General features: G+C 36.4%; 1 protein-coding gene across 1 annotated transcript; it reads left to right on the top strand.

The window, feature by feature from the left end:
* The first annotated feature begins 601 nt into the window (after positions 1-601).
* Positions 602-26790, top strand: hspa4l (heat shock protein 4 like). The gene is made up of 19 exons (XM_067454997.1): positions 602-949; positions 2812-2869; positions 2970-3110; positions 5778-5900; positions 5991-6090; positions 9288-9421; positions 9515-9759; positions 11123-11199; positions 11299-11450; positions 13313-13419; positions 14186-14319; positions 16553-16749; positions 18301-18378; positions 18761-18895; positions 21555-21680; positions 21896-22003; positions 23786-23905; positions 25497-25658; positions 25866-26790. The coding sequence occupies exons 1-19, from the start codon at positions 843-845 to the stop codon at positions 26040-26042; spliced, it is 2481 nt and encodes an 826-aa protein (XP_067311098.1). The 5' UTR covers positions 602-842; the 3' UTR covers positions 26043-26790.
* The last annotated feature ends 795 nt before the right edge of the window (positions 26791-27585 follow it).

Below are 27585 nucleotides of genomic sequence, written 5' to 3'. Positions count from 1 at the left end.
GTTTTTTTTTTTTTTTTTTTTTTGGTAATTCATTCACTGTGTGTTGTTTAACCAAAAAGGATTAAAAAAAAACTGCTGCTGAACCCAAAGAGCTCTTTGATAGAGCGACTCCTTTGCTCTCACCAGGCTTTGAATATTTGAAGTGATAATCCGATTCTTTTCTGAATTGTAATGAGGCTTAGATAAACTGAAAAGCAAGAATTGCACTACTGGAAAATAATATTTACAATGTATCAGACAAATTACAACAGAACAACAACAACATAAACAAATTCAGCAACGCCTTTCTGTAATATCAACATAAATATCTCCCTTCTGTTATATTCAGATATGTTCGATTATAGAGTGTTATTTATTTATTTATTTATTTATTTATTTATTTCCATCACATCCAGTGATTGACCCTTGACATTCTCACAGGTCGTTTAATTGCACGGTCATTCCCAGTGACGCAAAAAATGCGAGCTTCTTTCGCCAGGTTCTAGATTTTTCGTCCTTATCTAGGATGCTGCACCAATCGATCGGATGCTTTGCGTCCAGTAGCCAATCAGAACCACCCGTGGGCGGGGCTTGACAGAATTCCAGGCTCTTGACAAATGCGCAGGTTTACCCATATTGCCGGCTGACAATATCAGTGGAGGCTGCTAGAATGCAGTAGAAGCGTTCTCTTCTATAGGATTAGAGAGGGAGAGTTATCTATAAAAAGCCTGACTTACATAATAGCGTATAATTCTGCTAGCGCACTCAGACACATACTGTAGAATAGGGGTGTTGTGTTCTCACCCAGCTGCACTGTTAAAACTGGACCGGAGGTGTTGAGAATAAAGAAATACGGACTGAACATGTCTGTGGTGGGAATTGATGTGGGTTTCCAGAACTGTTACATCGCTGTTGCCAGGAGCGGCGGTATTGAAACCATTGCAAATGAGTACAGTGACAGATGCACTCCGTAAGTATGGCATTGCCATCCTTGTAAAATGATGCTGTGTGTTGTGTTGTTACGCAACGTTTGCTGTTGCCTAGCTGGCAATGTTCCCGATCTAATGTACGTTTCTCCTGCGACTGTCAGTTTTAGGATGCCCTCCATTTTGCATGGAAATACCCCACCGTACTATTAAGTCTTATCAATGATTGCTACGCCCTTCTGAGAGCAGTGCTAAAGTATTCTTTTTTATTCATCATTATCACCATTACGCCTTAATGCTTATTGTCGTTATTTTATATTGTGAATAAGACCTCCCACATGCCATAGAAACATTCAGTCGCTAGTGAAATGGATTAGAATAACTGTTTGTGGCTTTTCACACACGCATTCAAAACTGCATGTCGTGCACGAGCAGTGCACGTGCACGGTATAATCTGACACCCTGCATGGGGTGAATCCACGAGACTGTGACCGTGGCGTCGTGTAGGTTGTGCTGTCGACACTCGTTTTGGGCGCGGCAGCACATACAGTCAAAATAAAACTACAATATTTAGATCTATTTTCAGACACGGGCTTTTGGACAAATTGCCTAAAAGGAAATCAAGCAAACGGAGGTGTTGTAGGAGGTCACTGCAGTGCTTACTCGATTATAATTATCCCAGCAAACACAGAATGTTTCAATATGGTTTCTTTTTTTGTGCTTTGGGAACCAAATAAGAACGTTCTATGAACGTTTTCTGTAGGCTCTTTTTATTCCATATAGAGAACGTTTCCAGAATGTCATCAACGCATTGTCAGTTTATCCTGCAAGTGCAACACTGGACTATTGTTTTACGGTCTATGCATTGGACACATGGGATGGGACATAACCATAGGACATAACACGTAGCACAACTGTACCTCAACTGTAGCCTACCTGCCAATCAGTTTTTAATATAGCGACTAGGATGTTCATTACAAAAATGCAGCTTTCATTATATGTGCATTATATGATCTTAAAACACAGCTGCCTTCAACCCAGTTTGTATATAAATGTTATCATTTACTCAACCACCGTATTTCTGCACGAAACACTGAATGTTGGTTAATCAAATGGTTTTGATAATCATTGACTTCCATTGCTTGGACAAAAACATTTCTTAAAATATATTTAATGTCCCACAGAAGAACGAAAGTCATACGGTTTTGGAAAAACACAAGGGAGACTAATGGTGACAGAATGTTCATTTTTTGGGGGGTAAATTATCCCTTTAATATCGTCTTTACATATTCCACCTGTTTTGAGTTCATCAAGGTCACAGTTATAAAGAAATAGTTTGGGATTTTTAGAAAATGTCCCCTTATATTACGTAGGTCATATTAGTAGTTATATAAACTTCCTGCTGACTTTTATACATGTGGGATTTTATTGTTTAATTTGATTCATTCTTCAGGTGAATTAACATTTCACATTAAAGAAGGAGGAGATTGCATTCAAATTTGTTGAATAAAACCCAAATGTAGTTTTAAACATGTTGAACAGATTAATAATCTAATGAATCCGACTCATTTATACACAAAGTATTTATCTTTTTTAATTCCACTATCATAATTCTAGTGGCTATGAAATGTAGAAGTCACCATATGAGTAATTATTTTGAATACCTCCATTTTGTAGCAGTCTTGATAGACCTTGGCATGCCTTTTCAAATCTCAAAAGCTTATTTCACACCATAACATACATGGTTTGAGACTCAGAAAAGGCTTGTGATAAACAAGACGCTGTCCAAGGTGCTGATGCAAACGCTACTCATCCAGGTCCTATAATGCATCAGTTTGGACATGAAATATGTAGGGTGTTACCAAAATGCATGATACATTTATGAACATGTATTCTTTCCCAACAGAGCATGCATTTCTCTGGCCTCTAAAAACCGGACCATTGGAAATGCTGCAAAAAGTCAGGTACGAATTGCTAGTCATTTCATGCTTTATTAAACCTATGCAATATTTGCTAAGTGTAAAAGTGCTCAGATTAAGTGACCAATAAATATGCCCTCTGCAGATCATAACTAACTTTAAGAACTCGGTTCACGGCTTTAAGAAGTTTCACGGTCGAGCGTTTGATGACCCATTTGTTCAAGGGGAAAAATCCAAGTTGCCTTACAGCCTTCACAAACTGGACAATGGCAACGCTGGAATAAAGGTGATATACTTTAACTGTGTTCTGCCATCTCTCTGAAACACTTTATTTTGCTATTGTAGACCACTGTCCAAAAATGCATAAACAAAACTTGAATTATGTGTATTTTATGTGAAATGCTTTTTTAAGAAAACAATAGGAGTAGAGTAAGGGTGCTATATGTAGAATTCAGAAACCCTTGTTATTAGTGACATGAGTGGCCATTAAGTGAATTGCAGCCATCAACCTATAAGCTCGCACTTGTGCACACGCAACATACAGAGCTGAATGTGAATCAATTCCTCGATATAATCCCAGTTCTGTTTTGTTCTTCGTTGAGAAGTAACAAGAAGTTGGAAATAACTTTGCAGTGGTATACAGTTATGAACGACGAGCATCCTGACACTGTCCAACCTGCGGAGAGTGACGTTTAGATAAATATGTAAATATGTTCTGCGTGCTTTCCTCTCAATAACAAAATAAACACAACAAAAATTACAGCTGTGATAAAACATCAGTTAAGAAAGCATCTGATCTTAGTGATGTGGAGCCCCCATTTAATGACATCCCATTCTTAATCTGTAGGGTTTAATATGGAGTTGGCCCCTCCTTTGCAGCGATAACAGTTAAAACTCTTCTGGGAAGGCTTTCCACAAGGATTAGGAGTGTGTTTATGGGAATTGTTGTCCATTCTTCTAGAAGCACATTTGTGAGGTCAGACACTGATGTTGGATGAGAAGGCCTGGCTCACAGTCTCCGCTCTAATTCATCCCAAAGGTGTTTTATCGGGTTGAGGTCAGGACTCAGGCCAGTCAAGTTCCTCCACACCAAACTCACTCATCATGTCTTTATGGACCTTACTTTGTGCACTGGTGTGCAGTCATGTTGGAACAGGAAGGGGCCAAACTGTTCCCACAAAGTTGGGAGCATGAAATTGTCCAAAAGAGTTCCTTTCACTGTAACTAGAGCCCCTTTCACACTGCACGTCGGACCCGCAATATTCCCGGAACATTGCCGGGTCGCCTTCTGTGTGAAAGCAACCACGTCCCGGGATTGATTACCGAATTCGACCCGGGTCGGGGACCTTGTAATATTGTGGTATTCGACCCGGGACGAGCGCTGTGTGAACAAAAGCCGAAACTAATGCCGCAACGTGTACGCAGTTATCGTGCGACTCCTAGAGCTTGTTTTTTCAATAATACAACCCTGCAGTGCCAGAAGAGCTAGTCTGTGTTTTAAACGCAGAGAGTGTTTGTATACAAAAGAAACTAAAATTAAACAAGCAGAAATGTGCGCAAACTGGACACAAGTCGAGACCACGGAGCTCCTTACTATCTGTGTTGAAGCTGAGATCGCTCGCCATTATACGTCACATCAGGATGTCACGTGTCAACTCGACCCGGGACCGTTAAGCGTTGTGTGTGAAAGCGCACATATTACGGTATTTCGCTGGCAGTGTGAATGGACCAAATCTACCGGCCCGGGAACAAATGCCGGGTCGCATTATCCGTGTATTTGCCGGAATCGCAGTGTGAAAGGGGCTTAAGAGGCCAAGCCCAACCCCTGAAAAACAACCCCATACCATAATCCCTTTCTACCAAATGCAATCAAGCAAGTATCGTTCTCCTGGCAACTGCCAAACCCAGACTTGTCCATTAGATTGCCAGACAGAGAAGTGTGATTGGTCCCTCCAGAGGACAGGTCTCCACTGCTCTAGAGTCCAGTGGCGACGTGCTTTACACCTCTGCATCCGGCACTTTGTATTGCACTTGGTGATGTAAGGCTCGGATGAGCTGCTCAGCCATGGAAACCCACTCCATGAAGCTCTCTATCAACTGTTCTTTAGCTAATCTGAAGGCCACACAAAGTTTTGAGGTCTGTAGCTATTGACTCTGCAGAAAGTTGGTGACTTCTCTGCACTGTGAGCCTCAGCATGCACTGACCCCTCTGTGATATTACGAGGCCTACCATTTCATGGCTGAGTTGCTGTTGTTCCCAGTTGCTTGCACTTTGTTTCAATATCACTAAAAGTTGACCGTAGAATATTTAGTATTGAGGAAATTTCAAGAATGGACTTAATGCAGAGGCTGCAACCTATCACAGTACCACGCTTCAATCCACTGAGCTCCTGAGAGCGACCCATTCTTTACAAATGTTTGTAAGCGTCTGCATGCTTAGTGCTTGATCTTATACACCTGTGGCCATGGAAGTGATTGGAAAACCTGAATTCAGTGATTAGAGATGTGTCCTAATACTTTTGGCAATATAGTGTTTGTTTGAGACTAAAGACTATACAGTAGATCTGACTGTGCGAGACCATAGTTTCAATTGAACCCTTTTCTTAGCATGACACAATACAGAATGACTTTGACTTGACTTGACTTTTGGTATTTTCCTGAACATTGTATAAGCATTTGTTCATGTGTCATTGAGCATAAGAGCGTAAACATCACATTCTTTTGATTTTCCCAGTAAAAATGTCCTAAATCCTTCATATTAAAATCTACAGGCTTTCATAGACAACCTAGGCAGTCGGGGAAGGTCTCATTTTTAAGATTCATTACAAGCTATTAACAGATTGGCAATAGAAAAGCAATCGATACCTAAAAACTCTTACATATAGCTTCTTTAAAAAGTTACTCCTGGAATGTTAAATATGCTAGAGATAACATGCATTTGCCCACCTCACAGGTACGTTATCTGAATGAGGACAAGGTGTTTACCATTGAGCAAATGACAGCCATGTTGCTCACCAAGCTGAAGGAAACGTCTGAGCATGCCTTGAAGAAGCCTGTGGTGGACTGTGTGATATCTGTGAGTGCTTCTGAATCATTGAACCTAGCATATTTCCAGTAGTGATTTGACATGCTTGTCATCTCTTTGACATGTTTGTGTTCTCTCCAGGTCCCCAGCTTCTTCACGGATGTAGAAAGGAGATCCCTGATGGATGCAACTCAGATTGCTGGGCTCAACTGCTTGAGGCTGATTAATGACACAACAGCAGGTCAGTGAAATTAAGCTTTATGCTGGCATTATCTAACTAACTACACTGAAATAATGGCACCCTAACAATGGTGACATGTAAAAATGTTTTATTCAAGTCATCAATCACTGAGTCAACCTAAATATGTTGGTTTATACCAACAAAACACATTTTAATGCCTAAAATAAGGTACAAATAGCACTTTAAGGTAACAGTTGCGATGTACAGTGTATAATCTGTCAAAAAACAAACTATACAAAACAAATTTTTAACTACGCAATGGTGTGTTTACACTTGGCATGTTTGGCTTGATTAAAACAAACTCACTTGAACTTAAAACAAACTGGTGCGTTTGCTCTGTTAGTGCGCTTCATTTGAATAAGTGTGAACACTGCCATCTCTGAACCAGGCTGCGCACCAAATCAGCGGACCATGACCGCTGAAAAGATGGGTCTTGATCCGCTTCCAAACGAACTCTGGTGGGGTTCGTCTGAAATATGAACGCATGACAAACCAAAGACATTTAAACTAAACAAAACAGGATGTGATGTCACACGATTTGACCCTATAAAGGATCTGGCCCTTTTTCTCATTATAGTCGTGATGTTGCCCATCACAGTTCGAAGCAGATCTTCATGTGTGTGTGTGTGTGTGATGGAGAGATTCGTGCCACTGTTTTGACTCCTTTAAACATTTTATGAGCTCTTTACGAGTTCTCAGCTGGTCAAAATACCATCATATGTAGGCTACGCACATACTACGAGTGCATTTAGCCCAGCTCACATAGTTGATTTGGTAATTTGGTAAGTTTATTTGTAAAATATACATCATAAAAGCATGAAATGCAACAAAATGACAGTGTAAATGCTAAACGTAACAGGACTGAATGTATAATTTTCTTTTTTGTGAATGCACCCTAAAACAGGCTGCATGCCTATTATGACTATTATGTAGATTTACTGTAAGGGTAGATTGATATACTGTTCATGCACAAGCGACTTTAGCATTTCTAAATTATTAATTAAAATTAATACTTATTTTTGTCTTCTTCTCGCTATTGCTCTCATGACAATGATTACCCCTCCTAAGATCCCCTGCTCTCGCTGAATGTGTGAGGGTGTTGTGGAAGCATATTTAATGTGGGATGATTGACAAGTACATGATTCATGAAACAAGCTATTACCCTTTGCTTCCCTTGTGTAATGGTGTTTCCTTAGTCATTTATTTTCAACATCTTGGATAGAGTAACTGTTTGCAGTATTAATGATTCTGGCCAGTGCTTCTGTTGGGCAACTAAACAGTTGTTTGTGTTATCCTCAAGTGTTTTAATTGAATGTGGAAAACTTCTCCATCATAGCAAGGTGTTATCTACTACAAACAAAATAAGCAAAGCCCATTAGATTTGCCATCATAAATAGTAACTCAGACACAACCACAATTAAGTAATGTACAGTGAGCAGGTTATCACAAAATTACAAATTAAGAATTTAAGTTGCTATAATTTGTTCCCTCGTTTTAGTTGAATCATGGCTGGATTGTACATTTTAACTAAAACGAGCAAACAAATTATAACAACTGGCCAAATCAGCAGGTTAAATCATGGTTTTAATTTTATACTAATTAATTCCTATTGCATTATAATTTGTACCCTCATTTCAATTTAAATTTAGTTAAAGGTGCAGTAAGTGATTTCTGAAAAATGCTGTTGAATGTGGATCGTATTGAGCAGCACAACACACTTGTAGCCAATCAGCAGCAGGGGGCATGTCTGCTCATGGGGGGGGGGGGAGCATGAGCCAATCAGCAGTCAGGGGTGTGTCCACTCATGATGGAGGAGGAGAGAGAGTGTGAGATTTGAAGAAAGACTGTAGAAAGAGAGATGGCTGAGAGACATTACAAAAGAGAAAAGGTCAGAGGAATATCTCTGAATAAAGAAGGGTTATGATCAGGCAAGAGCTTTAGGACCCGTGTTAATATTAGAAAAGCTTTCATGTGAAACCCGGCTGCATTTCTGCTCCATACGTGAGTAACATTGGGTTTTGCTGTTTCCCTGAAGCAAGATATGCTGTTGTTGTAATGTTAGCTGTAGTAACAGCACAGTTTTGAGTGTCATTGTTTGTCTGTAACTACTGGCAAATAACTCTTACTTGGAAGTACTCTTGTGTACTTTATAATCATTTGTTTGTATTTTTTAAATATGACATTATTTGTCATCTTTGCTTTATTTTTCTCAAAGCATTATTTAGCTTTTATAAAGAGACATCTACTCTTACATTGCTTGTTTTTTCATTTTGCCAGTGGTACAATGAAAGGAGGGTGTGTTAGTTTGCGTTGATTTTTGATATCAACAGTGTTTCTCAGAAATCGCATACTGTACCTTTAAATCATGGCTAGAGTAAAGTGGTTGAACTATATTGTGCAGTACATGTACTTACAGTCTACTTAACAGAGAAAGTACTGAGTAATATAATGTAACTACAAGGGTTAAGGTTAGGGTAAGGGGTAGGTTCAGAGTTAGTACCTAGTTATTTCCCAGTTATTGCAATTAATATAATACATACATAGTATGTACATGAGGAACAGGACTCTAAAATAAAGTGTTACCAGTATGGAACATAAATATAGTACCATATAGTGCATAAGGAAGTATTAGTAAGTTGTGGGAACAAATTCGTAATATGTGGCTGTGATATCTAATGATCATCTGACTATGTAATATTTTTCACATAAATTGATAAATTAAATTACTGAATTATGCTGGAATGAAAAAGACTGACGAGTGATATGAGATGCATGAAACTGGCACTTTTTAGTTACATCCATTATACAGTTTAAACCTCAACATACCACAATATACCGAATGCCCACAGAATCCTTCAACTGACCAATCATAATCAAATATTTCCATTAAATGCTTAACCTGTATGTTTTTGACAATTGGATGGATTCACAGTATACCATTTACTGTATCTTAGCTTAAAAATGGCCAGAATCTTCACAGTTACGGTTAGTCTTTACTGTGTACTATTATGTATGCAATTATTTATTTGGATTCCATTTATATTAGTGTAAAATAGATACTTGTGCCTTATATTATTAGACAGAATTGTTGGTTATTTTAATTGGGTGTTTGGATGAACCACATTTAGGATTATTCTCACCTCTGTAGTTTTACAGTCCACAAGGCCTTTTCACAAGTTGTCATTTGATTTTTCCAGTGGCTTTGGCTTACGGCATCTATAAACAGGACTTGCCAAACCCAGAGGAGAAACCCCGTAATGTTGTCTTTGTTGACATTGGGCACTCATCTTATCAAGTCTCCATCACTTCCTTTAACAAGGGGAAATTGAAGGTCTGTGTAATTCATAAATTTACTCAAAGTATTACGTTTAATCCTTCACAAAGCCATTCTCAAAGATATTATCTAACCTTTTTTTTGTTTCAGGTGCTGGCTACAGCATTTGACCCATATTTGGGCGGACGCAACTTTGATGAAATACTTGTGGAGTATTTCTGTGAAGACTTCAAAAACCGATTCAAACTCAATGTTAAAGACAACCCAAGAGCCCTTCTAAGGCTCTATCAGGAGTGTGAGAAACTGAAGAAACTCATGAGTGCAAACTCTTCTGATCTCCCTCTCAACATTGAGTGCTTCATGAATGACATTGATGTGCATGGGAAAATGAACAGGTATTTCCACGAAAACAGTCACATGTACACTTATACAAATATCAACATTTATTACATTTATAACATGTAATTGTTTGGAATGTACTTATTGTGTTCATATAATGCATGGCTTTTGCTGCTATTGAGGTGGGATACGAGTACGGTTTGTTGGTATGGTTAGGCTTAAAGGTGGGTTAAGCTATAGGGTCAACAGTTTAGTTATAGATGTAATTGCAAAAATTAATTAACAGCTGTAATTACATGCAGGTATTTTTTAAATAAAAGTTCATAATAAATGCATTGTATAAAACTATTAATTGAAATGTTATTAGATAAATATAAAGTGGGTATTATTATTAAAGATCATCTTTTTACACTAAATACAAATTGCCCGCCTTGTTGACAAATTCTATTTACACTAACTCCACTCACTGACGTCTGGTTAGGTCAAGCGGTAACCTCCCGCGGTCACATGGAAGTGACTTAAACTGCAATTCATCGACTGGCACCATTAAAGGGAGTCAAATTTGTATCTCCCCCATGTTAAATTGCCCAACTTTACAGCAGAAAATGATGTTTACAGCCTGGTACAAAAGGCGGTATTAGTCTACAGCTAATTTTGCCCTTCATGACAACTGTGAGGGGCAATAAATTCGTATAACTCGTTTAAATTATATGGCCTCTTGAGTGACAGGTGGATTGCCACTATGGTCAAGCTAGGCGGTGTGGTTTCAGCAACCAGGCACCTCAGCTCCACACACGGCCCGCCTCTTTGCCAATTTTCAGCTATCTGGGAATGACGCGGTTATGCGCTGCCAAGATGGCAATGGCCGACTTAAGGCTTCAAAAATGCAGAAACCTACGGGTGATGTCACAGACACGGCATCCATTTTTTTTTACAGTCTAGGGTTGTGCCAGACAGAATGAAGGAAGACACTGGATTGTTTACAGTAGCAATGGTGTAAGTTTTGATGCAAATCGATCCGCCTTTTGCCGAACTTGCTAAATAGAATCTATTTTTATTTAAACTTAGTGTAAATAGCATCTATAGCTAAGAAAATATTCACTTTATTCACAAATATTCCTTGTTATTGTTATTCAAAACAGCATATATATGGTAATGATTTAATTTAATTATTTTGCTTTTAAAAGTGTTGCCCCAAAATTAGCATAGTGTTTAGACTCTTGAAGTACTTTTACCTTGACTTTTATGTAACCACTTTAATGTGTTTTAGTTGTTACTGGCTGTTGTAAGTAGATGCAAAGTGTTGTGAAATTAATTATATGCAAATTAAGCATCTCAGGCTTAATACAAAATGGTAATTGTTCTTTGGGATTTGGATTGATGGTTTGAGCGGAAACATGTCATTGTGATTGGACACAGGGTTCAGTTCGAAGAGATGTGCGTTCAGCTCTTGATGAGAGTGGAGGCGCCATTGAAATCGGTCATGGAACAATCAAGTAAGTAGCAGCAGAACAGTTCACCGAAGAATCAATCATCACAAATGTAAATTAATTCAAATGTATTAATTCCTTATATATATTTTTTTCCTGGTAAAGAACTTAGCAGAGACGAGATCTATGCCATTGAGGTGGTGGGTGGAGCTACCAGAATCCCAGCAATAAAGGAGCGAATCTCAAAGTTCTTCTGTAAAGACATCAGCACCACACTGAACGCAGATGAGGCTGTAGCACGCGGATGTGCATTACAGGTAAAAAAAAATTGTCAATCAATCAATTGTGTGCCATGATTCTTAAAGCTACACTGTGTAACTTTTTTAGTTTATTCTCAGCTAAAACACTTAGTTCTTTCAAAAATATATGTGCTCATTAATGTATATTTACTTCTTTCAAGTAATAAAGTATTCTCGTAAGTTTATAATATGCCATTGAAAATACATACGGGTGAGGGGTTTGAATGCTGGTCGCCATGTTGCCCCTCCATCTTGAAAGTACATTAGCCACAGAGGGACATACCCGTAAATTCAAGCTTCGCTTTTCGCGTTTTAAAGCCCCACTTGGCTACTTTTGCTCTCGGGGTCCCCCTACAGTTTGGAAAAAATAATGTCCTCAACTACTGTCGTAAGCGCTGTAACCCTACATCAGGGGATGCCATCGCGCGTGCATTTGTTGACATGACAACCCTGATAGCCCTGAACTAGTGATGCGTGGCTCGTCTCATAACCCGCGGACCCCGTATGTCTATTTAATGGTCGCGGGTGCGCGGCGGGTTGTAAAAATATATACAGTGGTGCGGTGCCGGCCAAATAACTTCATAAAAGTGGCGCTGCGGATCGGTGCAGCACATGGTGCAGCACTAACAGTTCCCCTGAACACTGCAAGAGGATTTCGAGTTCTTCTGGCGGCGCGTGTGAAATGTCTTCATCCCAGGTAACGTTACAGTCAGTGGCATATGCTTCAGCATGTCATATGAATATAATTTCATGGCTTTTATTTTTTTCAAACGCCAAATAATCACGATGCTCACGTTTACAAGCCAGCGTCATTATAGTAGTCTATTGGTTACCGTTTTACAGAATCTATATGATACTTCAGTTCAATGTTTGAGTGGTAGCTCACCGTAACAAGCAGGACAGCATCGGTCGGCCACGCCTCCTTCAGCTCACGCCGACGAGCAAACGCTGATCACATTTTGATCCCAGTCCTGCCTTTAATCCCATCACTTTTTCGTTTCCTCTTATTGCTTTCCTCCAACAAAACATTTTCTTTCTTATGTGTCTGTGCTGCTTCGGACATGACTATATTATCCGACGAACAAAGTTGTGCTCGCACGTCTGAATGTAAGGAAGTGTGTGTGTTGGTGGAAGTGACGTATATGCCGTAAAGCAGTCGAATTTTGTAGTTCTTTTTGTTCTCGGGTTACTACCCGAAACCCGAAGTTTAAAAGTACGATTAAAAACGATACAGACCCCATCAGGCTATGGCAGACGTGTCATTCAACCTATTGTAAGTCGATTTATCATCACAAGAGTCTTAAAAAATATATTATGAAGGTTGAAAAGTTACCTAGTGCTGCTTTAACACTCGATGGCAGTCATGAACGAGGTCGAACTGGAAGCCATGTTAATCTTGGACTAAATCGGCCACCGTAGGAGTTAAAACGAAATCAGAATTGAGAGGAACAGAAACTAATATTCACTGGATTGTCATATACCTTTACACCGCTAGATGGGGGAAAATATCACACAGTGTAGCTTTAAAACCAGGTTTAAAAAAGTAGGTGCATGACCATAATCTGAACAAATCTGTCTATAGGACTTAAAATGGCCTTGATAACAGGAATGATAGATGTCAGCACAGACACAGCAAATGTGTGAGCAGTGTGAGGCTGCGATACAGAACAGTTGAACAATACTTGTGCCAGTTCCCTGGGGAGTCTGTGGATTCTGTGGGAGAGGTGTAGAAACAAGATGAAATCTGTGTGATGCATGCATGGATTACCATGCAACTCTGCCTCTGCTTCCTTACACTAATACCCTGTTTAGACAGCTTATGTAACTGCATTTGCTTGTATATACATCAATGTTTATTTTGTTTGTTTGTGTGTCGTAAGTGTGCAATCCTGTCTCCAGCCTTCAAAGTCCGAGAGTTCTCCATTACAGACGCAGTTCCCTTCCCGATTACTCTTCGCTGGAAGTCTCAGACGGATGAAAGTGTTGGGTAAAAGCCTTTGAATCCAGTGTACATGTCTGTATTAAGTGCATTGTGTTCCAGTTATTCTTTTTAACATGTCAGTATTTATTTGTGGTGCTCATTAAGGCAAGCATCAGTATTGCTTTTGCTCGTACTTAGAGTTAAGCACATGAACAAACCATCACCCCCAAAGAATTAAACATCGACATATAACTGGTTCCAGTGAATGATACCTCAAATTATGCGGCTTATTGAGGAGAGGTGTGATATTACATTTCCTGGCAATCACACTTTTATTTGCACCTGGTGGGCCATAAAAAAGCTATTTGAGGCATGAGAATATAATTCAGAGCAGCAATCAGCTAGCAACCATCTATATCATCCAAGCAAATGCATAATAATGTGCTAAACATCACTGTAGCAGCCACACACACACACACATCCATCTAATCACCTTTTGTGTGAAATTTATGAGAAATGTTGACCTGTTTAACCGCTAGAGCGCAAAAAGTTACGGACTGCAGCTTTAAATAAAATTACTCAGTACTTAAATATATACTGAAAAGTATACCGAAATGTATTCTTGAAGTCGGAAATGGAAATTATAATAGTGCTTTCTTCCCTTTTATCTCCCATCGTAAAGGGGAGAGGACATTCATGTTTTTGATCAAATATAATGAGGGCATATGAATTTAATTTATGAATTTAATTCTAATTTAAAATAATTTACAATGGCTTTAAAAGAAATCTGGAAATCTGACCTATTTTCTAACTGTTCTTTTTCCATCTTCAGGGAATGTGAGGTGTACAATAAGAACCATGCAGCACCTTTCTCAAAGGTCATCACGTTTCACAAGAAGGAACCTTTTGACCTGGAAGCATTTTATAGTTCCCCACACGAGCTACCCTATCCAGATAGCAGAATAGGTGTGTATTACTGTGTGTTGTGTGACATCCTTAGTATCATGTTGACTGGCTTTCTTAAACCAGACTTTATTTAAACATCTATAGCAATCAGTTTGAAATGATTCACTTAGATTTTTTAGTCAGATTTCTCTAGCCTAATTTACGACCAGAATGAGACCAATCTCTTTGGTATGAAGCCCAGAGGAGACTTAAATAGTCGTTCATGTCCTCATTTGATTAAGAATGCCCTCAGCATTGTGATTCATTGCGTCCGAGCACCTTATATCTTCAACACATTAACTGAAGTGGGTTAGGGTCAGGGGTGTCACAGAGGTGTCCAAATACATCTACCAGCCAGGTAATTAGGACTGAGACATGCCGTCCCTTAAGCTCTAACTCCCATCACATTATATGCACCATGAACTCTCTCAGTGAGTGTATGTCTATTGAGTGTGTGTGGGCCTAATGCACTTCTGGTAACACTTTATTTTACAGTGTCCCTGTTACACATTTTACATGTAGTAACTATAGTAATAACAGCCATTTATGCATAGTTAAATACAACAAACCCTAGACCAAACCTCAACCCTAATTATATAAGTACATGTAGTTAATAAGCATTACTTAGCACTTAATTGTATAATTACACTGTAACAAGGACACCTTCAAATAAAGTGTAACTGCACTTCCCATATGGCAGGGTCAGAAAATAATGTTGATGTTCCATGTTTTTGTATATGTGTAGTGTTTTATTGTATTTAATTGTTCTACATTTTTGTTATAAGAAAAAACATATTAGACCTGTTAGGAGGACAACACTTATGTCTTGTAAATTAATTCAATACTGTGATTATTCTGTATACGGTAAAAAAATCGTGATATGAAATTTGATTTGATACCGTCACATGCCTAGTATTTACACAAACAGTTTAATGCTGCTCAAAGGTGGCATACATGTACAAGTTTTACACTACAATTGCATGATGTGAATAGCCTACATGAAGTATATAAATGACCAAATAAAAGTCATTACAGGGTAGGGCTGCAATATTATGACAAAAGTCACTATTGTTGATTATTGCTCTTGATATCATACAAATTATTAGTAATGTCAATTAATAGAATACATTGTAGTGTGTTGTGTTTGGTGAAACGCAATGTCATATTTTGGCTACACCGACAAAACAAAAATGTATTAATTAGTTACACATAATTTTGGGATCACCTAACAATAAGGTTTCATTAGTTAACATTAGTTGCATGAACATGAACTAACAATAACCATCCTTTCTACAGCATTTATTAATCATAGCTAATAATAATAATCTTAACATTTACTAATACATTTTACCTGTTAACATTATTTAATGCACTGTGAACTTAAATGAATATAAACATTTTCATTAACTAACATTAACAATGTTAACAATAACATGATACACAACTGAAACAGACGCCATATATGTACAGGACGATGAACTAAAGTATAGACAGGTGTATGCTAATTAATGTAATGAAAAACCATTGTAACTGATAATAAGCGGGAACATAGGAATGAGGAAACAGGAACCAAACATAACCATGCAAAAAGTCCTTGAAACGAAACTAAAACTAAGAATAACTGACAGTTCGGTCATGTTAGTTAACGCATTAACCAATGTTAACAAATGAGACCGCATTGTAAAGTGTTATGGGTTATCTTAGTTATTCAAACTTGGAATAAATTATTTACATAAAGTGACCGAGGATTTTATAACATTCCCTATCGCTGAAGCTGTCCAGAGTTATGCACTCTTGTAAAAACTACCGTTATAATCAATGAAGCTGTCTATACTGCAAAATGAATATCGTACCTACATCTTATCTGCACTGTTTATATTGAGAGAATGCATGCACTGGCATATTCAGCAGAGACTAATCTAAACGCCTGATTGGCCATTGCATTCATTAGCTCAACAAAAACGTGTGTGATTGGTAATAAAGCTCAACCCTGCAAAAAACATGATACAACGTGAGCAGATATAAATATAATTCAGCAATCAACACTTTTCATTCATTTTCACATCTAACTTTTAAGTAGATTTAGATTTTCACATTTCACTTTAGTAATAGATTTAGTTTAATTGTGCATTTTTTGCCCCCTTACTTTGAATTTTTTTCTGCCCCAAGGCATCATTAGTTTCTGACCCTGCCATACTAATACTTTTATTGTCTGATTCTGGTTCTGATATCCATGTTGTTCTGTTCCGGTCAGGCCGCTTTACCATCCAGAATGTTGTGCCGCAACCTGATGGGGACAGTTCGAAGGTCAAGGTGAAAGTGCGCGTGAATGTGCATGGCATCTTCAGTGTGTCCAGTGCCTCTCTGATAGAGAAGCAGAAAGGAGAGGCAGAGGATGTGCAGATGGACACAGAGCCGACTGTACAGAATGAGGGCAGGCCGGAGGAACAGGTAGGATGCCCTGACCAGGAAAATAATCATTCAGTCATTAGTTAATGGACTGTGTTAGTTCATGAACAAATCATGAACAGCTGTATTTTTATTAACTAACGTTAACAAAGATGAACAAATAAAGAAACAAATGAACTGCTCATGGTTACTTCATGTTAGTTAATACATTAACTAATGTTAACTAATGAAACCTTATTGTAAAGTGTTACTAAATATCTAAATGATTAGTTCAACCAAAAATGCTAATTCTGTCATCTTCATGTTGTTCCAGTCCAGTATGACTTTCTTACTTCTGTATATACTCACAGGCACAACGTTCTTTTTGCTTTTTGTCACTAATTTGCACTCGGCACTGAAAATGACACCTCAGTCCTGGAGGAGGAGGATTGTCGTTCTTTTGTTGGTTATTACTTTATTTAGCTTATCAGGATTCTGACATTGTAATTTGGCACATCAGTTTTGAAACTAGGCCAATAGATGGCCAGGCGCATTATTATGACCTCATTCAATCAATCAATACATACAATATGCATTGTTTTTCTGTTTGTCTGAAAAATAGTATCAAGTATTTTGAGCAATTTTTAATTTAATTTTTTAATTTAATTATTTATTTTTATACATAACACAACACAACACAACACAACACAACACAACACAACACAACACAACCAAAAGTTTGATTGATTGTGTATGTATTTATAAAAAATCTAATTTACTAACATCAAAAAAAATTGTTTGGTAAGATTATTTAATGTCTTCTGCTCACCAATGATTAATGTATTTGATCCAAAATACAGTAAAGCAGTTTTATTGTAAAATGTTCTTACAAATATATATATATTTTTAAATATTTATGTTTCCTATTTGAATATAATTTAAATTGTAATTCATTCCTGTAATGGCAAAGCTGAATTTTCAGCATCATTACTCCAGTCTTCAGTATCACATGACGATCCTTCAGAAATCATTCTAACATGCTGATATTATCAATGCAATTATCAATGATTTTTTTTTTGTGGACACTGATATATTTTTTCAGTTTGATGAACAGAAAGTCTAAAAGAACAGGATTTATTTGAAATAGAAATTTGGAACATTATAAATGTCACTTTTGATCTATTTCATGCATCTTTGCTGAATAGAAGTATTAATTTCCTTTAACATCATACAGACCCCAAACCTTTGTATGCTAGTCGTTTTGTTCAGTTTTATCAGCATTACATTATGCTCAAGGCTACACAAACTAATAATACAAGAAGCCAAAAGAAATATATTTTGAAGTAGAGTTGCTCAGCTCAGCTTACATGCCTTTTCATCCATTTATTCATGGCATTGCTTTTGTTTCATTTGTCTTGTGAATGTGAGAGGAGGAAGCCTGTATTGTACTGGTTTCGATGGCTCTCAGCCTCAGCTATTCAATGGTCCTCCGTTTATGAAGAATATTCAAAACAAGCTAATATTTTCAGCACTGAGCTTTTTTTTTAATGGATTTGTGGACAGTAAAGCTTTAGGGTCATATGACTGATGCTGTGCTTGCACTTTTGTTAATAGAATAAAATGCAGGTGGAACAGGAAGGCCAAGGAGAACAGCCGACTGAAGAGGAAAGACTGAATAACTCTGGCAGCAAGGTATTATTTATCTTGAAGAATAGATTCCCACATGCTGTTTAATAGTTTAATATTACTTTAGAGTGGTCACATCTATCTATCTATCTATCTATCTATCTATCTATCTATCTATCTATCTATCTATCTATCTATCTATCTATCTATCTATCTATCTATCTATCTATCTATCTATCTATCTATCTATCTATCTATCTATCCATCCATCCATCCATCCATCCATCCATCCATCCATCCATCCATCCATCCATCCATCCATCCATCCATCCATCCATCCATCCATCCATCCATCCATCCATCCATCCATCCATCCATCCATCCATCCAAGGCATGGTGAAATTGTATATTTAGCTTATATCATTTCAATGTTCTTATTTTCTCAAAGGATGGTGATAAACAAGATCAAGGTGCAAGCAGTAGCAGAGCCAAGTCAAAGGTGAAGAGTGTTGATCTGCCCGTTTTGGCCAACACCACCCGACAGCTGGATCGAGATGTGCTCAACCACTTTGTTGAATACGAGGCAAGTCTAGCGCTTTTGCATTCCCTTTCAGTCTGCCTCATTTCCCTGGAGAACATGTGGGGTGTTGCGATTAATTTAAGTCAGCTCAGTTCAAAGCAGTCCTCTTTAGAAACATCCACCCTGTGCATTTTTGATTCAGAGCTCCATTTTCTGCACTTTTAGGCAGTATTCATATGGGTTATATGCACTTATAAAATGTGTCTCTTATTTGCTCCTGTTCATAACACTTGTTAGCAGAACTGACTGTATCTTGTGCTCTGCATGTTGCTGCAATCGTATGAGGGATTTAAATATCCATGACAGCAGTGAATTCAGACCTCAGGGAAAAGATATTAGTAGATCATTACGTCAGTGAAGCGACAGCACAGCTCTAGCCATTTTTTGTGAAGTGTGTAATGTCACACTATAAAGCTCTTTAATCAAGGCTAAACTTTGGCATCACAGCTTTATGCAATTGTATTATTTAAAAAAAAAATCATGCTTATTTTCTTAATACAAGTTCCTGGTCTTTAATTAATTTTTGCAAATGATTCAACCGCAAAAGACAAAACAAAACAAAGATTTGTCACTTTTATTACATTTTGCCTCTGTGGTACATTTCTTGATTCATACTGACCATTTGCCAACCTGTAAGTGTATTTCACAAAACAATTTGCACAAACAGCACCATAGAATGGATTACCTGCAAAAGCCTGTACTGTATTTATATCTGTACCATCAGAATGACAGAATATCACAAAGATCAAAATGCCTAGCCATGTTGTCATTATAACAGTGCACTATGTCAGCAGTTCCTGATGTAAGCTATGGCTTTGATGAATGATTGAAAATTCTCAAAGCTGCACTTTTTATGAATGGCAAACAGTATATCAATTTCAACTGTGCCTGGTTACACATTGATATTTTTTTGATATTGATTGCAAGAGATTAAACAGTATTCACAATTCACATTTACACTTTTACCTTTGTTCTGTCAACAAATTACAGTTAAGAGTCACAGCCAAGAGAGAAATCTGTCAATTCAGGACACAATTACAAAATATAGAATATGCTTGATAGATTATGACAACTGATTAAACCAAAACAAACTTATGCAATGAACCCATGCCTACCTGAACCCGTGGTCAGACTGTTCAACAGCAATCCTCCTCCTCCTGGACAGAGAAACAGTATAATATATTTAGATATTTTTAACTTGAAAAAAGCAATTGTATGGATGAATGGTTGAAATCAAGTCTCTTTTTTTCTTTGAGCATTCAATTTCAGATGAGGAATGTACATTATGAATGATTGCATTGTTTTGTGTTTACTTAAAATATATAGTTGACCTAAAAATCTAATTTTGTCATCATTTACTGACCATGATGACTTTAAAATATCCCTTTTAATGAGAAAATATTACGTTTGGCTTTTACTTTTTTACATATTGCTTTTTTGTCTCCACATTGGAAGTTTCATGTTTCAGATTAAAAAATATATATTTTTTAATTGTTTTGTCTAAATATACCCCTGTGAAAAACAAGTACACTTCAGCTTACTTTTAAATGGTCCTTTAAATCCTTGAAAGTGTGTGAATGTGAAAAAAAATCAAGGCCCTGGAAAGTTTTTGAAAATAAATGTACACTTGAAAGTGCTTGAATTTATTTTGTGCAAGAAATTTTCTGAAAAAAAAATCCTTATTATTCCTTCCAGTGACATTGACACAAACAACTACAATGATACTGTTTTCAGCGCTTACATCAAACCCCAATATGCTCAGTCAATGACTGTATATTGTGTAAAAGATAAAACATTTGTGATAATCTGTTGCCCAAATATTTTATTTAATGTAAAGTTGAATTGCTTTTCTTGTTAAGATAATGTAAACCCATGAGGCAAGAAAAACTTAACAGCATATTCATATATCTTAAAACTTCTGGTTACATGAGCCTAAGCTCTTCTCAATAAAATCCATTCTTAAGTTAAATATTAGATCATTTTAGAATACAGTATAGGATGTACCGAATATTCTTCCGTTTTATGTAAAACAGAAATACGACAAATAGAATATCAGCTGTCTGTCATATGGCCAAAAATAAATTCAATTTTTGTTGTTGTTGCATAGTTGTGTTTGACACATGAAAACTGTAACAATGTAATAACTGTAACAAAGAATCAAAATGACATATTACATATCTTTGTAATTACTCATTTGTAATGATGACATTGCAGTTTAGTACTTTGAAATGCATTACTGTACCTTTAAATGTAATATTGAATAATTAAATTATAATTTTTTTTACATAAAAATAAGTGAATTTCTTTAAAACACAGCAGTACAACACTACAACATAATGATTTAAAATGTGCTAGTTTTAAATTATTACAAAGGGCACTTTTTAAGTGCACTTAAGTAACAGTCATGAAAGTGTACTCTCTTTTAGTGCACTTTAGTGGCCTTTTATTTAATACATATTATATGTAAAAATAAATATATATATATATATATATGAAGTACACTATAAATGCATATTCAATACAATTAAGCACACTTCTCTTTCACAAGGGTATGTTTACTATCCCATGTGGATAATTACTGTGTTTGAGATTTTTTTTTGTGACTGAATAGGGTGGAAAGTTACAATGTTTGTGAATCTATTCATTTTATTCTGTCTTTCAGAAAAGAATGATCATACAGGACAAGCTGGAAAAGGAGAGGAATGATGCTAAAAATGGTGTGGAGGAATATGTTTACGACCTGCGAGACAAACTGTGTGGCATCTATGAGAAATATGTCACTGAAAATGTGAGGACTTGATCTCTTTGTAAACTGGAGCTGATGTTCTCAGACAAGACACTAGGGAGTTTGTGTTTTATTTTCAGTATGATCTACCTCAATTCTGCAATTCAGAGAATCTCAAATCATTTTATAAATCCAACAGAACATTACAAATACTTAGCTATCAAAACGGAGCACGGGTAAGGCTTATTATTTATGCATGTTGATGTCCTCTTTTGCAGGAAAGTAACCAGCTCACCATAATGCTTGAGGACACAGAGAACTGGCTGTATGAAGAAGGAGAGGACCAGGAGAAAGAAGTCTATCAGGACAAACTGTCTGAACTCAAAGTATGTGTTTTAGTGTTCAGGTTCATGTGTACTACAGTTTTGCATTATTTCTTATTTTTTATACAATATATATATATTAGGGATGCAGCAATACAGTTAGTCCACGGTTCAATACATACCTCCTTAAACAAAAGTATAGTTTTTAACCACGGTTTTCGGTTTGGTTCGGTTTTTTGCTTTTCTATTCTTAGGCGACAGGAACAGGAAGGAGGTTAAGGATAAAATATTTTTATTGTAATACTCTTTCTTTACTTAACTTAAACTTACTTTAAACTTACTTTCTTTACTTAACTTAAACTTACTTAAACTTACTTTAATTAAAAGACTTGAAAAACATTACTTAAACTTAACTTTACTAAAAAAAAAGCTTTGTACACATTTCTAGTGTATTGTATAATATATATAAATATATATATAGATTTACGCTGGTAGCTCATAGATGTACAGTAGCATTTAAGTATGAAATTGAATAAATAAATGTAGGCTAAAATGAAAACTACATAGTCTTCAATATACAATATATATTGATTAAAAGCTACTGTATTCAAGTTTTTTTTATTATTATTCAAGAGAAGTCAGTGAATTTCACTTTGTCTTTTGTTGTTTTATTAACATAATTTTAAAGGTGAACTGTCCCTTTAAGGACAAGTGTTCACTATAGGCTGCGCTGCTGTCAATTTAAGACCTGTGTGCATCTCATACAGACACACATGATTTTACTTAAACTTTAGACATAACTGACAGTGTTTATATATGTTAATATTGTGTGTATTTGACAGTATTAGCGCAGTAAGACTACTTAGTCCAGTAATCACGTGTGTTTGACAGGCTTTTAGTGCGCGCGCTCAGAATTAAACGTTTAAGCGGCAAGGCTTTAAAACGCAGCTAATCACCCCCTAACTTTAGTGCATATGATTGGATATTTGCTCATATCAGTGGGTAGACTCACATGATCACTTAAACAGAGCCGCAATAAACTGAATGAAATATTTAAAACGGAGAGAAATAGAAATAATTAATTAAATGCAAAACCGCAAAAAACACAATTCACAAGCGCGTATTGAACCGTGAATGCTGTACCTAACGGTTCAATATTATATTGAGAATTGTGGCATCCCTAATATATACATCATTGCCTGTAATAACTTCAGGATGTTGTGCATTTAATAAATAATTTGACATCATGTAGGCAATGGTTTCATCTTGTGAAAAAAACATCTGCTTTATTGTATTTAATGTGCATTTTTTAGTGTACTTCAAATCTTAAAGTGCCCCTATTATTTCAGATATTATCTTTCATGCAGTATAATGTAGCTGTTTATGAATATAAAATGTCTGCTAAAAGTTAAAGTTTAAAAGTGCAAATATTGCAATATTGCATTTAAACGTCATCATTACAAATGTGTAATTTTAACTTTAAATAAATGACAAACAAGTTTCATAAATGCTTGTCAGAATAATCGGCTGTGCACTTTAGCCATATTTCAAAGACAGTATGAGTCATTATGAAATTGCATAAAGATATAATAGAGCTCTCTAATGCTAAAGAGAATTTATTATACATTTATACTGATACGTTTCCATTTAACTGCATTTAACATCTAATTAAGTTTGATTCACACCTAAGTATATTCTCTTAAAATAAATAGTTTCCTTAATAAGTACTCTTTTTAAAAGTATGCTTAAGTGTACTTCTTTTTCACAAGGGTCAGTTCTTCCAAGGAAAAAGCCGAAGTGTAAATGTTTATTACAGCAGGTTACTGTTGTCTTTGGGTTTTGTAGAGATTTGGTGGGCCCATTGAAGAGCGGTACAGAGAGCATGAGGGCCGGCCCAGGGCGTTTGATGAGCTAGGCAAGAAAATTCAGCTTTTTATGAAGGCGGTGGATGTGTATAGACAGAAGGTAAGCTGTAATTCCATCCATTTTTGATATTATGTAGTTCTGCTGGTAGAAAATGGTTTTGTAACTATAATGCAGAGTTCTTGCCTGTTGTGTTTTTAGCAGCCTTAGAGTGATGTGAAACCCTTTTTTTTTTTACAGACATTACTGCGTTTAATTTAGGATAACTCTAACTTTGTACAGATCTTCTGGCCTAATTACTTCCGTAGCTTACTTTTTAAAATCCTCTACAAGTTATTTAATTTACCTTGTCATGTCTTCCACTATTCTCTAGGGGATTGGTTCCCAAACTGGGATACCCTGGGGTACGTGAGGTGAAAGAGGGGGAGGCGAACAAAATGCTGAGTTTTGCCGTTTATTTAATTTTATCCCACATTAAAATAACATTAAATATTAGTTAGTTCACCCAAAAATGAAAATTATCCCATAACTTACTTACCCTTGCAGCTCGTTTGTTACCATTGTGACTTTATACTTAAATGAATTGTATGTAAGAAATGTATTTCAATTATTTATAAAATGGCCCTGATATGTCACGAGACATTAAGAAATCATGTTAATTTCAAATACTCATATCACTGATAAAAAGTAGTCTGGCCAGGATATTGTCATTTAAAAGTTGTTGTTGCAGCCCTCAACTGATGTTGATGTTGACATGTTGTGTTTCGGCCTGAAGCTCCGCCCTCCACCTATCGACCAATCACAGAATCAGTAGTGTTTCGGCATCCGGGTTGCCAGATCTGCTCTAGTTACCACAGCTGCAGCTACAAATGTTCCTGCTGGATCCTGCAGCCTATCTGGCAACCTCGAGTCAGGGGGAGGGGGAGAGTGGGTACACCTGCAGTACCAGTTTTGGCCACAATGCTTTATAATGGGAGTGAATGGTATGGTTGTTTGAACCATGAGAGGCGCCTACTCTCACCTAAGCTTACGCTACGCCTACATCCTATGATATGCGTCGGGTCAGAGGTCGCTCTTCCGCCAGAACTAGACTTGCGTACGCCGGTTACTCAAAACCAGTGATAATAGTTTAGAAAATTATAAATATGGACATTTTTCTTACAAATATGCATCGCTTTACTTCAGAAGGCCTTTATTTAGAACTTTGTTTAGAACTTAAAACATGACAAATACATTTAACAGGGTTGAAAAAACTTCTTTAAAGGTAAAAAATGCACCTGAAAATCAGTTTAAAGGGGAAAATATTGTCTCTTGATGAAAAGGTGTGACTGCAGTTTAAGTGGAAGAAAGGGGGTACGCAGAAGGATGTTAAATTGCCACTACTCTAGGAAATATTCACTTTATAATTTTTTTTTTTTAATATTACAGAAGATGTTTCAAGTGAACGTCTTTACATCAGTTACTTTTGTCATTTATATCATTACATAGTGATATATTTGTCAAACTAAGTGTGTTTATGACTACATCTTAATCTTATTATTATTCTTTAAAGTGTTTCTCGTTAATTTCCTTTACAAATTGTTGATCATATTGTTGTCATACAGGTAATGTAATGCTCTGAAAAGGATTTTACTGAAATAAATGAGATCTGATGCATTAAATGCTGGTGATTTGTCTGCCATTTGACTAACAGGACGAGCGCTACCAGCACTTGAGCGCTGAGGAGATGGGTGTTGTTGAGAAGAGTGTAAATGAAGCTTTAGGCTGGATAAATGCGAAGATGAACGCCCAGGGCAAACTCACCATCGCTCAAGACCCAGCAGTCAAAGTAGCAGAAATCATTCAGAAGATTCAGGTTTGTTTGTGAGAATTAGATTTGAAATGAAAATTTGTGGGGAAAATAATGTCACAATGCAAAAATACATTTTTGTATTTTTATAATTTTATTATGATGCAAATATAATATATGCAAAATATTGCCTCAAATTATCATTGGCAGGTTGGCTGACAATATTCTAACTTAACAGTTAATTAAATCTATCTGCTTTGTGTTGAACTGCAGGAGCTAGAGGACATTTGCAATCCTATCGTCAGCCGACCCAAACCCAAAACCGAGGAGCCCGTAGAGGAGGGAGACAGAAACAACGGGGCACATAATGGCCCCGAGGCACAGCAAGGTGCTGACAGCAAAGGCAATCAGCAGACGAAGCCTCCGTCTGGAGAGATGGAGGTGGACTGAGCTCTTCCACACTCAACCATCTGATTCTGCTGCCATTCTCACTTAAGCCACTATTAAACCTTTTCAACATACACTGAACCAATAGCTGGAACCATTCTCTTTGTGTACACCACTCAATTGGCTGTATTTGTGCATCTGTTTGTTGAAGTCTGCTCCTCTGTTGGTTTTTCTCTTGTACCTATTAAGGGATCGGGTCAGGCTGCCCTTTGAATGTTGCAGCTGTATTCAAAACTCAATCCGAGATTGGACATCCATGATATAGAATAGACGTAGTTCAATAGTTAAAACGATTCTGCCGCTCTTAACAAAAAGCTATCCCTAAAACAATGTGAGACTTGCATTCTGGGAGAGCCAAAGGCATTTTGAGGTGAATCATATCACATGGTAACTTGTTATGGGAACATGAATCAAAAATACTCTTCGATCAGTCGCTAAGATTGAGGGGAAACAAGCAAATATGTATGCAATACATATAAATATATGGTTTATATTTGTATTTAAAATATACATTTCCAAAGGATGTGTTGTTTAGAGCCTGTAAATATTATTTTAGTAATTTGAATTTATGGGTGCTTAGATAGAGGTACACTCCTATTGTTGACATTGCAATGCTTTCAGCTCCGTAGTGTCATATGAAAGTAGAATGTACTGAGCCGGTCATTACCTTTTTTCCCAGTTTTCATGCAGTCCCATATCAAGTCTTGAGGTTTAACGATCACAAATAATAAAACATGCCTTTATGACTGAATGTGTTTGTTGCCATCTAAATTATTGTGCCAGTTTATATGAGAAATTTTAAATGCAATTCTATAGTCATAAAATCTGTGTTAGTGTTAGACGCACATAAAAACTTTTTTTTAAATGCATTGTATTAATTTAAATTTAAATAAGTATCAAAGGATATACAAATGTTTTTCTTCATTCTTCATTCAAGTCTTATTTGAACTGAATTTTAAAAAAAGATGTTTGCTCCCTTTGTATTACTTGGAGTAATTAATGAGTCACAAAACATTTTTAAATGGACGCACAATAACAACACAAAATGGGGTTAGTGAGTTGATTAAAATGTAATAATTAATCATAAAAATAATAAATAAATAAAATAAAACAAATAAACAAAGCACAGTAAAAAAGGTTACATTTATATATTTAAAAATACATTTGTTTACTTGCATTAACTCGTATCAGAGAACTGAATGAGTTGTTACATTACTGAAATGTTTTAAATTCAAATCTAGATAATATTTAAGGATATAATATATTTCGGGTGACAAATTTTTTATTTTTTAAATCTCTGCCTAAACAAAAACGAGCCAATGCTGTATGTAATGGTATTAGTTATACAGAAGCCAGTGCTGCAATCACGAACAAGACCATATACCATTCAATTATTTTATGAAATCCTAAAATATGCATAGATACTAGAAACTTCATATCATGAACTAGCAATGTAGGACTTTATTTAGGATTTAGTTCAAGTATAATTCAAAAAGTACAAATCAAATATAAATCATTGTGGTACAGTTCAAAGTATGTAAAAACA

Source organism: Pseudorasbora parva, chromosome 10, assembly GCF_024679245.1.
Source record: "Pseudorasbora parva isolate DD20220531a chromosome 10, ASM2467924v1, whole genome shotgun sequence".
In the NCBI taxonomy this organism is placed as follows: domain Eukaryota; kingdom Metazoa; phylum Chordata; class Actinopteri; order Cypriniformes; family Gobionidae; genus Pseudorasbora; species Pseudorasbora parva.
Note: the sequence above shows the minus strand (reverse complement) of the source record. Positions and strands in the feature narration are given on the sequence as shown.